The 13,776-nt window shown below is 33.8% G+C and overlaps 7 protein-coding genes across 7 annotated transcripts; 5 read left to right on the top strand and 2 right to left on the bottom strand.

The window, feature by feature from the left end:
* Positions 1 to 18: 18 nt before the first annotated feature.
* Positions 19 to 3,369, bottom strand: NAEGRDRAFT_78786 (uncharacterized protein). The gene has a single exon (XM_002680149.1). It carries the CDS (start codon positions 3,273 to 3,275, stop codon positions 141 to 143), a length of 3,135 nt encoding a protein of 1,044 aa, XP_002680195.1. The 5' UTR covers positions 3,276 to 3,369; the 3' UTR covers positions 19 to 140.
* A 207-nt stretch (positions 3,370 to 3,576) lies between these two features.
* Positions 3,577 to 3,909, top strand: NAEGRDRAFT_64450 (uncharacterized protein; the record flags this gene model as incomplete). The annotated part of the gene is made up of 1 exon (XM_002680278.1): positions 3,577 to 3,909. One exon carries the CDS (start codon positions 3,577 to 3,579, stop codon positions 3,907 to 3,909), a length of 333 nt encoding a protein of 110 aa, XP_002680324.1.
* A 164-nt stretch (positions 3,910 to 4,073) lies between these two features.
* Positions 4,074 to 5,258, top strand: NAEGRDRAFT_64449 (uncharacterized protein; the record flags this gene model as incomplete). The annotated part of the gene is made up of 1 exon (XM_002680277.1): positions 4,074 to 5,258. One exon carries the CDS (start codon positions 4,074 to 4,076, stop codon positions 5,256 to 5,258), a length of 1,185 nt encoding a protein of 394 aa, XP_002680323.1.
* Positions 5,259 to 5,372: 114 nt separating this feature from the next.
* Positions 5,373 to 6,269, top strand: NAEGRDRAFT_64448 (uncharacterized protein; the record flags this gene model as incomplete). The annotated part of the gene is made up of 2 exons (XM_002680276.1): positions 5,373 to 5,919; positions 5,977 to 6,269. 2 exons carry the CDS (start codon positions 5,373 to 5,375, stop codon positions 6,267 to 6,269), a joined length of 840 nt encoding a protein of 279 aa, XP_002680322.1.
* Positions 6,270 to 6,707: 438 nt separating this feature from the next.
* On the bottom strand, positions 6,708 to 8,944 carry NAEGRDRAFT_38279 (dipeptidylpeptidase). Its single transcript, XM_002680148.1, has one exon. It carries the CDS (start codon positions 8,774 to 8,776, stop codon positions 6,725 to 6,727), a length of 2,052 nt encoding a protein of 683 aa, XP_002680194.1. The 5' UTR covers positions 8,777 to 8,944; the 3' UTR covers positions 6,708 to 6,724.
* Positions 8,945 to 9,556: 612 nt separating this feature from the next.
* NAEGRDRAFT_31497 (uncharacterized protein) lies at positions 9,557 to 10,514 on the top strand (the record flags this gene model as incomplete). The annotated part of the gene is made up of 2 exons (XM_002680275.1): positions 9,557 to 9,743; positions 9,841 to 10,514. The coding sequence occupies 2 exons, from the start codon at positions 9,557 to 9,559 to the stop codon at positions 10,512 to 10,514; spliced, it is 861 nt and encodes a 286-aa protein (XP_002680321.1).
* Positions 10,515 to 10,793: 279 nt separating this feature from the next.
* Positions 10,794 to 13,772, top strand: NAEGRDRAFT_47067 (uncharacterized protein; the record flags this gene model as incomplete). Its single annotated transcript, XM_002680274.1, has 1 exon — positions 10,794 to 13,772. One exon carries the CDS (start codon positions 10,794 to 10,796, stop codon positions 13,770 to 13,772), a length of 2,979 nt encoding a protein of 992 aa, XP_002680320.1.
* Positions 13,773 to 13,776: the final 4 nt, after the last annotated feature.

The following is a 13,776-nucleotide window of genomic DNA, read 5'->3' as shown; positions in this document are numbered from 1 at the left end:
ACTTTGAGATTTTTTTTTCGAAACAAATTTTATTAAAACTGCTCTTGGTTGATAGATTTTTACAATGAAAGTTTTTGGCAAGCTATTAATAAAATGACCATCACAAATTCAATGACAAATCTTCTCCTCTTAAACCATCATCAAACTTTTGCATTGAAAGAGGAACCACACAAACAACATTCAATCTTAAAAGAACAAGCTTCAATGTGAACATCCTTGTGGGATGGACACAACAGACTCATCAAATTCTCATCAACAACAACTTCTTCCGATGGTTGATTATGTTGTTCTTCTCCTCCAACAACAGCAGTAGTATTATGTTGAGTACAATTTCTGTACAAGACAGAGAATAATCCATCACGGCTTGTCTGTTGGCAACAACAAGAACACTCCAACATTTGATAAACATCTCTGATGATCTCAAATGTAAAACCATCCCTAGCAATTGGATGTTTTCTCGTTGAACAACAAGTGGCATGTGAAAATTGGGAACCAAAAACAATTGGAACAAATCTTTCTTCACTTGTTGGCTTACAAACAGAACATGAATCTCGGGGAGTGATGAAATTAGTCTCACTGATAATTTCATTCGAAATGCTTGCTGCATGATCTTCCTTGTTCGATACTCTAGTAAATAATGCAAAGAGTTTTTGAGCGAATTGAATTTCCTTCAAATTCTTCTCAGCATTATCTTCATTCTTTAGTGTCTTGATTATAGAATCTAGGATTGGTAAAAATTGTGCCACTTGTTGGAGAATGTAAGGAGTCATATTATTAAGGTTGTTGGATGGAAAATGTTCAGCAACAAAATCTTGATAGTACAGCAGGATCCAATCACAGAGAAGATATTGAGTCAAGTTTGGTTTTTCTTGCTTTTTAGATTGAATATCAAAGAGTGTCACAGAATAAATATATCTCAATTCTTCTTCCAAGATGGCCTTTCGTTCCAATAGAGTTTCTCTGAGAGGATAACTCTTCTCACGACAAATCCATGAATAGATGAAGTATAAAATCTTTTTCAGAGGTAGATTATTGGCAGTGTCATATACATTGGATAAAATCTTTTCAATGTACTCAACCATATCACTCGAGGAAAGACAATCAGCAATATCAAAAGCTTGTTGCTTTCTGAATATTCCTCTCCTCAACAGAGTTGTGAAATAGTCAACAATACAATGTGAAGGAATTGGATCAGTTTGAGGAATATGATAAATAGCTCTCAAGGCATGATAATATAGAGGGAGAATGTACATTCTAATCTTGTTTCTATGTTCCAAATCTGCTCTTACTTCTCTGGTTGAAGGTCTCTCAACTGAAATAGCCATTTGAACATTATTGGGAGAGAGTGAACAGCCCCAAACTGGTAATTCAAAATTTTTAGAAATAATATATACTGAAGTGTATCCATCATCTGTAGTATCCTCATTAATCTTCCACTGAACAAGACTTCCATCCAAAGAGGTTGTATATACAAGTAAGGTATTAATAGTACTGTTTTCCTTATCAGATCGGTCAATTGTTATGTATTGCATCGAGATGGAAGAAATTGTAAAGTTTTGGCATGAAAATTTCTTTCGCCAAGTCAAGAGAGTTTCTTGATCTTGGAATTCAAATTTGCACACATAGAGATTCGTGCCTTTCGAATAACACATGTACATTTCATCTAGCGCTTTTTTAGATTGATCCTTTGAAACGTAGAATGTCTCCAAACTTGTAAGAGGGATACTGTCAGATTCAAAGTATGAGGAGTACTCTTTACAAATTTCTTTAGGAGTTACCAAATCGTCTAGTTTTTCAATTGATTGAGTGTAGCTTTTAGGAATGGATAAAATTTTGATTTGACCTTCACAACTTGCAACAACAATTCGAAAGAATTCATCACCAGATCTAGAGGGGAGGAATTTCACAAATGATATGAAATTAGAGAAAATCTTTGAATAACCAACAAGTTCAACTTCAAGTTTTCTATCAAAGTTGGTAATAACAAAGATAGATAAGAAACCAGTTTTAGATCCACACACCATGTAAAGAGATTGTCTAAATGCTCCATCAATAGACTTTTTGAAAGGTTGGGAAAAGTCTGAACACATAAGTTCTGTAATATAAAGGCAATGGTTATACTCTGACTGATTGACCTCCTCGTCTTTGGCTCTAGCAACTCCTCTGGAAAAGTAAAGTCTTTTCAGCTTTTTTGGTTGTTGTGATTCAGATGGGGATTCTTTTCTCTTTTTTTCTGGTGTTTCTACAACATCTTCTTGGGTAAGATCTTCAGTTGTAGATCCTGTTGATGTTCTTCTAGTTTCTCTTGTTGATGAACTGATATTGGTGTCAGTTAATTTTCCTTTTTCCTTATCCTTTCTCATTTTGGTTCTCAGTTTTACATACAAATTCTTAGTGAGACTTTCCGTTGAAAGTGAATTTTCCTCAAGTTGTGGTTTGAAATATTCCAATGAACTCTCCAAGACCTTATCATAGATTTTTTGTTCCTCATCTGTCCATTTTCTATAGCCAACCTGATATTCCTGCTTTGTTGGATCGAATCCAGATGCATCAGTAAATGATTTGTAGAAATGAGAAAAGAATTGTTGTTCCAAACCCATAACAGAAGATGTCTTTTTAGAGACATGATTTCTGGTTTTCTTGTTAGTAATCAATTCACCTTCATTGACCAATCCATTTGTTGTAATAATTCCTTGTGGAGTCACGATGACATCATTGTCATTTTCAATTGAGAGAAGAATTTTGTCATTATCTTGCAAAATGGCTCTAACATCACAAACAAGCTCCCAATTTGTGGTATATCCTTGGGTTGGCCTCTTGTAAATTCTGCAATTATTATCACTTGTAATACATGATATTAAACATCCAATTTCATTTGTAATTTCAAAAGTTTCATAATTTTCAATCGGAGAACTCCAACATATCGATCTAAAAGATGATTGTAAAAAACGAACAAACATACTCGGATGTATGACTGTTCTGTCTTTAAAGTGTGTAGATGTTCTATTAGGCTCTTGACTTGTTGTTACTGTGCCATCTTCCGATTCCGATTCTTTGTTCAATACTATGGTTCCTCTTTTTTCATTAATTACATTCTTAATATATACTGTATTATTTGTTTGCATGGCAATATAATTTTCATCCTTGCACCACTTGATAGAATTTCCAAATGAAATATTTGCATTAAATTCTTCAATACATGCTCCGTATTTATGCATGGAAGGAGCCATAGAAGAAGAACTACTTTCCAATTGTTCCAAATTTGATGAAGACATTTTCCAATAATCTATGATGACTAAAAACAAGACAGAAGTCAACAATAAATATAAAATTTAACAATACTGGATTCCTCTCAATATTAATATTTCGTTATTTTTTCTTTGTTCCCTCCAAATTTTCTAAAGACAAAAAGAAGCCTTCAAATCAATCATCACACACCATGATGCCTTGTTGATATCACTCAGTTGAGCATAGATGTACAATACGTAAAACAAGAACTCTAAATAATCAATTACAATTCTTCCCAACTTCACAAATCACAAGACTCCGATTAAACATCATCAATAGAAGAAAAAAATGTCCATCACGATTCTGAATAATATGACCAAGTTATTATCATCGATAATAGTTTCACCTCCAATACCTTGGAATCAGGATCAAACTCATGATATTTTGGATCAATGTTCATATGCCTATCCTTTATATATATCGAGAATTAATAGAATTCCTCCTCATCAATCGTGGAGAGTCTATGTGTTGGGATTTATTTTCGGATTTGGATTGTTGTGTTATGTTGTTGCCTTTTCACTGACAATTTGGAGGAGAAATAAGCAGCCATTGAAGGATCGTTCTGTATTTTTATTATTAATTTCTGGAGTTACGGGATCTATTGCTTTGGCCTATATGTAAGGATTTTAATTTAGATTCGAATAATTTAATTATTGGAAATATTGGAAAGGTATTCGAGATTATATTTTGATTTGATTTTAGTTTGCCCAATAACGTATTACATTGTTGGTTTCATTCAATTTTCATACTTTTTGCCATATATTTTCAGATGCTACAGAACTATTATGCAATATAAATTGGCTGAAGCTCAGTCACAAATTATGAAAGAGAATGAAGAGGTATCATCACCAATAGCTCTACAGAGTTTTAACTCATCATACATTCGAAGAAACAATAGGAGAGAAAAAAGATTAGCAGCTGAATTGGGAGAAAGTTTATTGGACAGTTCAGATGTTTCGAGCGATGTGACCTCTTTTGCTCTCGATAGTAATATTGGATTGAAAAAGATGCCACTCTACACGACGGTAGCCAACAGTGATAAGTATTCTAAATTGTTCAAGAATCAGTTTTACTTCTCTGAGAGATTTCTTGTTATATTATTGAGTGTAGTGCTATTGACTTGGGCAACTTTGATTTTTATCATACATATGGTACTGTTATTTTCTGCTGATATTATCAACCCAACATGTCAGAAACGTTGTAATGAGCAAGAGGGTATTGCTGTCAGAGTTTATGTCTGTATTACCATTATTTTGATTATTCCATTTGGATATCTTTTAATGAAAATGAGAAAGATTAATGATGCCTTCTCCATTAGAAAGGAAATGACAATCATGCTGTTTTTCAGTATTTTCGTTGTGGCCATACCAATGATTGTTTTAATTGCAGTACCGAATCAATTTTGGCCTCAACAACCAACCATTGGTTATTTCCTCGGTATTGAATTGTTAGGAAGTTTTTTCATTTCCATTATTCTCCCACTCTCTTCGACATGGACTCGTAATATGGACATGTCTAAATTCAACATCTTTAGGAAACGAAACCCAATTCCAACAACCAAAACTGAGCAGCCAATTATACCACTTTATGAAACCTTTGAGTTTTTCTTAACTGATGTGAATGCTAGAGAGGTTTTCAAACAATTTTTAGTGAGAGAATTTCACGTTGAGAGCTTGATGTTTTGCATGGAAGTGGAACATTACAAGGGATTGGATATTGATGATGACCATTCACTGAAAGAAGTTTCGAAAAATCTCTTTGACACTTATATTCAAATTGGATCAGCATTCGAGGTCAATATTCCAGGTGCTCTACGTGATGAAATTTCTAAAAACCTTGCCAAACCAAATATGAGAACCTTTGATAAGGCTAAGGAGGAAGTTATCAGAAATATGCAAAAGGGAAGTTTTGTCAGATTTAAAAAGAGTAGCTTGTATGAAAATTTTATTAACAAACGTTTTGGAAAATAATCAAAAAGAGATATTTCACATTAGAGATAATAGGAAGGAGTTTAAAATTCCTTATTTTGTAATTTTTGGAATAATATTAAATTTTGTTAAATATTTAAATATTTTGTAAAAAAAATGAGTAAACAAGTGATTCACTCTCACTTTGAGAAGTTAGGAGAGTATGTTTTAACTAAACATGTCTTGGAAGGAGGTATTCTTCGGAAAGCAACTGTGAACGATCGGGATGCTAAAATTACAACTCTTCGTCACGTAATTCCCTATGTTCATTGCTATCACCAAAAAGTTGAAAATTATGAAGGAAGAATGACGAATAAAACTCTCCAAGAGTCGTATTGTAGAGAATATGGAGTGGATGAGAGTACCTTTAGGAGAATGTGTGAAATGAATGTCATTACATTGAATGAAAAACCAATTACCAAATCGTTATTGAAATATAAATTAAAGGATGATGATTGTTTTCAAGTGAAGGACATGAGAATGGATAGACCTATTAAACATTTTGATAAATTGGAAATTATCAAAGAGGAGAATGATTTTGTTGTGGTTACCAAACCACCAGGTATTTGTGTCCATCCCATTAAAAGATATCACAAAAATTCACTCTTTTACATGTTGGAACATGAATATGCTCATCACTTTGGAAATGATTTACATTGTAAGAGTATGTAATAATTATTTCATCATATTGGAATATTTAAAATACTTTGGAATAATGTAGCTATTCACAGATTGGATAAGGAAACATGTGGAGTTTTAATTGTTGGAAAAACATCTGAGGGAGCCAAGTATTTCCAAAAACTTTTGAAGGAGAAACAAGTCGAAAAACAATATATTGCTAGGGTTGATGGGATTGTGAAAGGAAAACCCCAATTTGAAATTAATGACCCACTTGTCTGCATTCAGAGATGGGATAATATTTTCAAATCCATATCGAATAAGGAAGTTGAAAAGGAATATCGTGAGATTTGTAAGAAGAATCGGGTTGCATTTCAACCAAAACCCTCAAAGTAAGTTTCAAATAATTTTCAACTTGGTTGGAAGATTGTGAAGAACCATATTTCGAATTTTACACAAGGATTTTAACGAAAACACAACCCTACTTAGTTGCAGTCCAATAACAGGAAGAAACCATCAAATAAGAGAACATTTAATTGGAAGAGGTTATACTATTGTTGGAGATATTTCTTCATCCTCCAAGGAGAAATCAGATTATTTATATCAAAGATCTGAAAAGGCATCTGAAATATGGAACTACAAATTGGATTTATTTGAAAGATTTGGTTTTAGCCAAGAAGCTGAAAAGCAAGCTCTTCAAGATACTGTTTTGGATAAACAAGAATTTAAACTACCAGACGAATTGAATCTCTTTTCGTACAACTACAAGGTTGGAGAATATGATTTTAAGAGTGAACTGGCTCAACCAGATTGGATCGATCCAGAAATTTGGAAGACAATAAATAAATAATTTATTGATTAAGCTTTGCTTGGGCAACAAAGGCATTAATCATTCCTTCAGATGTTGCTGGGAAGTTTAGCAATTCAACCTTACCGTCCTTATTAATGACAGTATGAGGTTGAGCAAACACACGTCTTGGTTGTTTCTTATTCAAGACAATCTTTCTCATCTCAACAAATTCTTCATTAACAGCTGTATATTTACCAAAAAGTTGAGTAGCATCTGCCTTGTCAGCAGTAGCCTTTGAAACATTGATATGGAGCAAATAGTTTCCAATTGCTTCCTTTCCAGCAGTTTCAATCTTGCTACCATCAAAAACAATTTGTAAATCATCTTCCAACTTGCTGATTTTAACCAATCCAGCTTCCATCAAAACTCTGAGAATTGAATATCTGGCCATCATGTGGGCTTGATTCCAAGTCTTGGTATCTGGGTTGTAGAATTGAAGAGCTAACAAACCAGATCTAACCATGAGCAACCAGTTGGCATAGATAATCTTGTTAGCTTCTTCACCTTCAACACCACAAATCTTTAAGATTTCTCTATCCAAGCACAAATAGATACCAGTACATTCAGCACGACATTCTTCAAAAGCATTACTGATTTCACCAATTACACTATTGAAAGTTTCGCCTTCCTTATAGAAGGTAGTGATTGGTTGTTTGGTAATTGGGTGAATAATACCCTTAATGTCATTTTCCTTCATGAGCTTACCACTTCCGTGACCAAGCAATTCGTGAATCAAGACTTGAATTTCAAATGCCTTTCCTTTGTAGTCCTTGAAAATCTTCTTATCTTCCTCATTCAAGAAGGTAATTTCTTCACCTTGAGCAGTTGGAGCATTGAGAACATTACCCAAAGAAACATTCTTGAAACCATGAGATTCTCTGATAAAGAATTGATTTGGAATATTGATACCAGCTGGCAAACCACTTGATGTAAATGTCAAAACCTCCAAACTAGTAAAATCTGGCTTGGTAAATGTTTCAACTTCGAATGGCTTCTTGTCTCCATTAGTCTTGTCAGTATTCCATGGCAAACGAGAAATGAATTTTTCAGCATCCTCAACGACAGCTTGGGCTTTCATACTAGCAATACGATTGACAACAGCAACAAATCCTTCAAATTCTGCTCTGACTCTTAAAACATCACGGTAGGTCTCTATGAAACCAATGTTGGTTTCAATAATAGGCCCCTTATCTTGAACCCATTGAATTTGAGAGTCACAGAAATCTTTGAAATCACCTCCATCAAAGTGTTGACGATATTTGATTAACATGTTCTTTTGGAATTCGTTTGCGGAATATGGAAGAGCTCTCTCCAAATTGTCACGAACACCAGCCAATTCCTTACTGAAATCACCATAAGTAGTGGTAATGGTCAAATCTTCATGGGTGTGAGTGGTGGAAGCCTTTGGACTAGCACTTGCAATCTTGAGTTCGAATTGATTTTCTCCAGTCTTGAAAAGTCTAGTATTTTCAGCAGCAATTGAGTTGGATTCCATGAATGACTTGACTCTTTCAGCATCATGAGAAGTGACTTCTCTATTATAATATGAAGAGTTACCAAAGGATAATTCCAATAAATTAGTATCCAAACTATACAATGGTTCCTTAACTTGTTGGAACAAGGTAACAGCTTGTTCATTATTTACACAATTAACAATCTTTTCAAATTCTGAAACCTCCAATCTTGGAACGAATTTACTGTCACCAAAGGACACATAATTTCCCAAATTACCAAAGAATTGGACAGAATATTGCAAGAAGGAATCATAGTCCTTTTCACTCACTCCAGCATTCAATGTCTTTTCCTTCAATAATGCCAAATCATCACAAAGCAAAACCAACAATTTGTAAATCAATGGAGATTCTTCAGAACATTGCCCTAAAACAATTCCTGTTCCACTAATAGCTGCTCTGGAAAAGTAGTGAGCATACAACTTTTGTTGTTCATCCAAAGCATTCCAAGCTTCATCCAATTCCAATCTAGTAACAGGAACCTTCTCTGGGCAAACAAAGTGTTTCAATTTTTCATCTTGAAGAACTTGAGCAATAGTCATGTTGATTATTTTGTTTTTTAAAGTCGAAGAAGAAAATTCTCTAAATTGTTGTGAGTGTTGATGAATGTAATATGGTACAAAAAGAGGCTGTTGCTGATGTTGTTGTTGTTTAAAGATCTTCTTTTGTTGGAGAGAAAGATTAAAACACGAAGCAGCGGAGAATGTCTTTGTTTTTTTTAGAATGATCTTCCTAAGCATATTTTTTAATAGATTTTCATTCCATTATTTTCATTTCCGTTTTTTATTTAAATAAAAAATTAAATAAATTGATGATGAATAATAATATCCAATTAGAGATTAATTTTCAAAGAGGAGCTTAATTACAGTTGCATAATTCGGCTGTGATTAAGCAAGCACTATCCATTGAGTTTTTCCACTCATAGTACGCACAAACAGTACAATTATTGCGCACGCTACCAAATCCATCAATTCCCTCACCCTAAAAACAGAAAGTCACAAAAAGAAGCAGGAACACAAACACACTTTTCAAATAAAAACTCAAAAAAAGTGCCTCCACAAACAGAGCATACTCAAAAACATTTCTTTGAAGCATACAGCGCCTCAAATCGATTCAAGAAACAAACACTTCACATAACAGTTGCTTTTATCATACTTTTATTTATCATCATTGGTACATTTATTTTGAATAAGAAGCAGAATCAATCTTTATCATCGGAACAACAGCAAGAACCAATCATTGTTAATTTGAAAGAATCATCATCAAAAATTAACAAATTAGAATTGAAAGTATCATCAAACAAGTTATCATCATTATCAAGAATGTCCTCCTCATCAGCATCATTTGTAAAAGTTATCAAGACAATTTTGGGAAAGGAACAAAGTGAAGGCGTAGGTGCCAGAGTTATTAGAACCATTGGAGGTTCTGTGTCGTATCATGATCCATTCCTCTTGTTGGACGAATTTAAGGTTGCTAAACCTGCAGGTTTTCCAAATCATCCTCATAGAGGTAAGTTTAATTTGTGCATTTTCAATTTACATCCTTTCCTATTCTATTTAATTATTTAATTATCATGATATTTATAATTATTTAATGGAAATAAAAGGATTTGAAACTGTGACATACATGATGGATGGAGCTTTTGAACACAAGGATAATAGAGGAGGTGGTGGTGTTATTCATGCTGGTGATATTCAATGGATGACAGCTGGCAGTGGACTTATTCACTCTGAAACACCTGTTGGATTGAATGTCAATACAGGAATGCAATTGTGGGTTAATCTTAAAGCAAAGGATAAGATGGTTCCTCCAAAATATCAAGATTTGAAAGCAGAAAACATTCCAAAAAAGCAAATTGATGAACACACATCAATTGCAGTAATTGGTGGAAAGAGTCAATATGCAGATATTGAAAGTCCTCTCGAATTGAGAACTAAGGTCTTGTATTTTGATGTCAAGATTACAAAATCAGGTCATACATTTAAGGAACTCATTCCAAAGGGTTATCAAGGTTTCGTATATGTCATTAAGGGAAGTGGAGTCTTGACTCAAGATGGAAACAAGTTTGAAAATGCTAAGGAAAAGGCAGCTCTTCTCTTTTCTGAAACTACAGAAGATCAACTTTTTGAATTCAAATCAACTTCTGATTTTGTACAAATGGTAATCATTGCAGGTGAACCAATGCATGAACCAATGTCACGATATGGACCTTTTGTTATGAATACTAGAGAGGAAATTGAACAAGCTTTTGAAGATTATCATGATGGAAAATTCATGTAAATCTTTGAAACTCTTATTGAACTAATTGTAAATAAAATCAAATATAATTTAGATACCTTGCAAAATTCTTTTGTGCTACTTTAATTCTTATGCTTACAATGATACGAATTTTGTAAAAGATTTAAGCTAGAACAATTCGAAATAAGCCGAACGGGTAATTTAAATCAGTGAAATCCTAGAAACTAACAGACCATTCACCAACAAGAACGTTTAATATCCATGTGGACAATCCATAAGTAACAGGCAAATAGAATTGTGATCTTCTCATTGAAAAAAAAGATGCAAACAGTTACACTCATTATTGCAACCTGTTTGATTGCCTGCATATTGACTTGGTGCAATTGTCAAGTCAGTACAGTTCCACCTCTCTTTAAAGAATCAACTCTTATTGGTGGAAATCCATTTGGTAATTCAGTTTCAGCTTTACAAATTCCTTTTTCTGCTTGGTATTTTGGGATATCTCCAATTGCTGGTGAAATTTATTATTACAATTATGATCTTTTCAAAATTGATAAATCAAGTGGCTTCATCAAATCTGTACCACTAGCTACTGATAGACCTGTAATTCCCTATTTCAGCACATTTTCTGACAACGTTGCATATTTCATCAATGGTGTTCAAGGATTAGCAGTGTACAATTTTACCTCTGGTGAAACTAGTGTCTTAACAGAAGATGATCCAAGAAGCATTCTAGTTGATGATAAAAACAACAGAATTTACTACACCATGTATTCTGCTTCAGTGATTAAGTATTACGATTTGGCAACAAAGCAAACAAACACATTAATTAGTGATGCAGGTTTAAATGATCCAAATACTATGGCTATTTATGATGGATATTTATATGTTGAAGGATCTACATCCATTAGCCGTGTTTCTGTTTCCAGTGGAATTGTTTCAAATTTTGCAGGGACTAAGGGAATGTCTGGTTTTAGTGCATCTTGTTCTATTGCTGTGGATTGTCTTTTTAATAGTATAAGCTACTTAACTATTAATCCGCAAACAGAGGAGTTGATTGTTAGCGATTCTGGAAATTTTAGAGTTTTTGCCATTAATACTAAAACTGGAGTATTAAGAACTATCGCTGGAAATGGTAATGGTCTTTCCGTGGATAAGCCTCTAGAGAATGTTGATGCTTTGACAATTGAAATGGTCCCTTTTCAAGTCAGCTATTGGGGTGGTAAAATCTATGTTTCAGATTATACTAATAACAAGATATTTTCACTAAGGTTCGAAAATGGAAAGACTCTTTACAATGGAGTAATGGGTAATGGAAAGTCTGTTTTCAAGGGAGATAATATCAAGGCAAGCTTGTTGAATTTGAGGGTTCCCAATCTTCAATATGATACTAAAACAAAGGACTTGTGGATTGGTGATTCCGTATTTGGAGATGTTGTAAAAGTATCTAATAGTGATGGAATAGCTAAAAGAATTTTCCTTGACGACAATTTGAGATCATTCACTTTTGATCCATCTACTCAGGATGTATTCTTTTACCAAAATTCAGTCATTAAGAAAATGTCTGCTGCAGATAAATCTGTTTCAACTATTATTGGAACTAATCAAGGAAAACTAATTGATAACATACCAGCTACAACTGCATCTGTGGTAGATCCATATGGTGTTGTTGTAGACCCAAGTAATGGAGATGTTTTCATTTCGGATGGTTATCTGAATTGTGTTAGAAAGATTGACGGAAAGAGTGGTATAGTTACAACTGTAGCTGGAACAGGAGAGGCAGGTGATGTAGGTGACAATGGTCCTTCCAATAAGGCTCAATTATTTTCTCCAAGTGGATTATCTTTAACTTCAAGTGGAGACTTACTAATTGCAGATAATGGTAATCAAGCCATTCGAAAGGTTTCTAATGGAATTATTACAACAATCGTGTCTGGATTAGATTATCCAAGTCATGCCATTCAATCCCCTCTCACAAATGAAATATTCATACTGGAGCGAAACTCAGTTAAAAAAAGATTTATCAATGGATCTATTATAACTATAGCATCTGGAATGAAGAATCCTTCACACATGATGTTGAAAGTTAATGCCAATAATGAAGAAGAATTGTATGTATGTGATACATTCAATAACATGGTAAAGAAGATTGTTGACGGTTCAGTGCAGGTCATTGCAGGAAATGGAAAATCACAAACAACTCAATTTGGAAGTTTAGCTACTGAAACATCTGTGCCTACTCCTGGTGGTATAGTTTTCAATCAAAAAACAAATGAAATTTACATTACAACTGGTGACATGATAATGAGAATTGACTCAAATTCAAAAATTAATGGAGTTTTAGGTGATGATAGGTCGTATCTCACTTCCAGAGGCGATAATTTACCTGTATCTGAAACATTGTTAAATATTCCCCAAGGATTGGCTATCTTTGATAATAACCTATTCATTGTTGATATGCAGAATAACAGAATTCGTAAAATGCCACTAACTGGACTAGATAAGAATCCAATTGTTTCAGTAGTTATGGGAGGAGTTGGCGATGGAGGTTTAGCAATCAACGCATTGATTGGAACTGTTTATGGTAGTATGAAGATGACCAAATCAGGAGATCTTATTTTCAATGAACAAACTAGAATCAGAAAGATTACCAAAGATGGAGTCATTTCGACTATTGCTGGAAATGGATTGTCTATTAAGACAATTCCTCCAAAAGACAATGTTGTAAGCACCTCTTCTTCAATCCTTGTTAATGAATTCTTCTATGATGAAGTGGTTAATGAGCTCTATTTGATGAACAATTCAACCATTAGAAAGGTTTCTAAGGATGGAGTTATTACAACAATTGCTGGTCAAAGTGGATTGATTGGACTCTCTGGTGATGGTGACAAAGCAGCTAACTCGAAACTTAATATTCCAACTGGTGTTGCTGTCACCAAAAAAGGAAACATAATTATTGCTGACACAATTAATGGCAGATTGAGAATGATCAACAATGATACAGGTGTTATAACCACAATTGCAGGTGCAGAAAATGACAAGTTGGTATTGGATAATCCACATTCCATCATTCTTACTGAAAATGGTGAGCTCATTATATCTGTAACCAATCAAATCAAAGTATTAACTCCCTTCTGTGCAAATATAGAAAATTATAACTATACATTGGATCCAATTTCAAAGTTTGAATGTGTTTGCTCTTCCCAAAATTGTTTCAAATTGAGTAGTGCCTTCACTAATTACCAAACATCAGGTTTGACCTTTATTTCTATTGGTTTTTTATTGTTAGGACTTTTGTAAAGTT

The sequence above is a fragment of the Naegleria gruberi genome, assembly GCF_000004985.1.
Source record: "Naegleria gruberi genomic scaffold NAEGRscaffold_10, whole genome shotgun sequence".
In the NCBI taxonomy this organism is placed as follows: Eukaryota; Heterolobosea; class Eutetramitea; order Acrasida; family Naegleriidae; genus Naegleria; species Naegleria gruberi.
The sequence above is the reverse complement of the archived record's forward strand: the minus strand, read 5'-3'. Positions and strand labels throughout refer to the sequence as shown.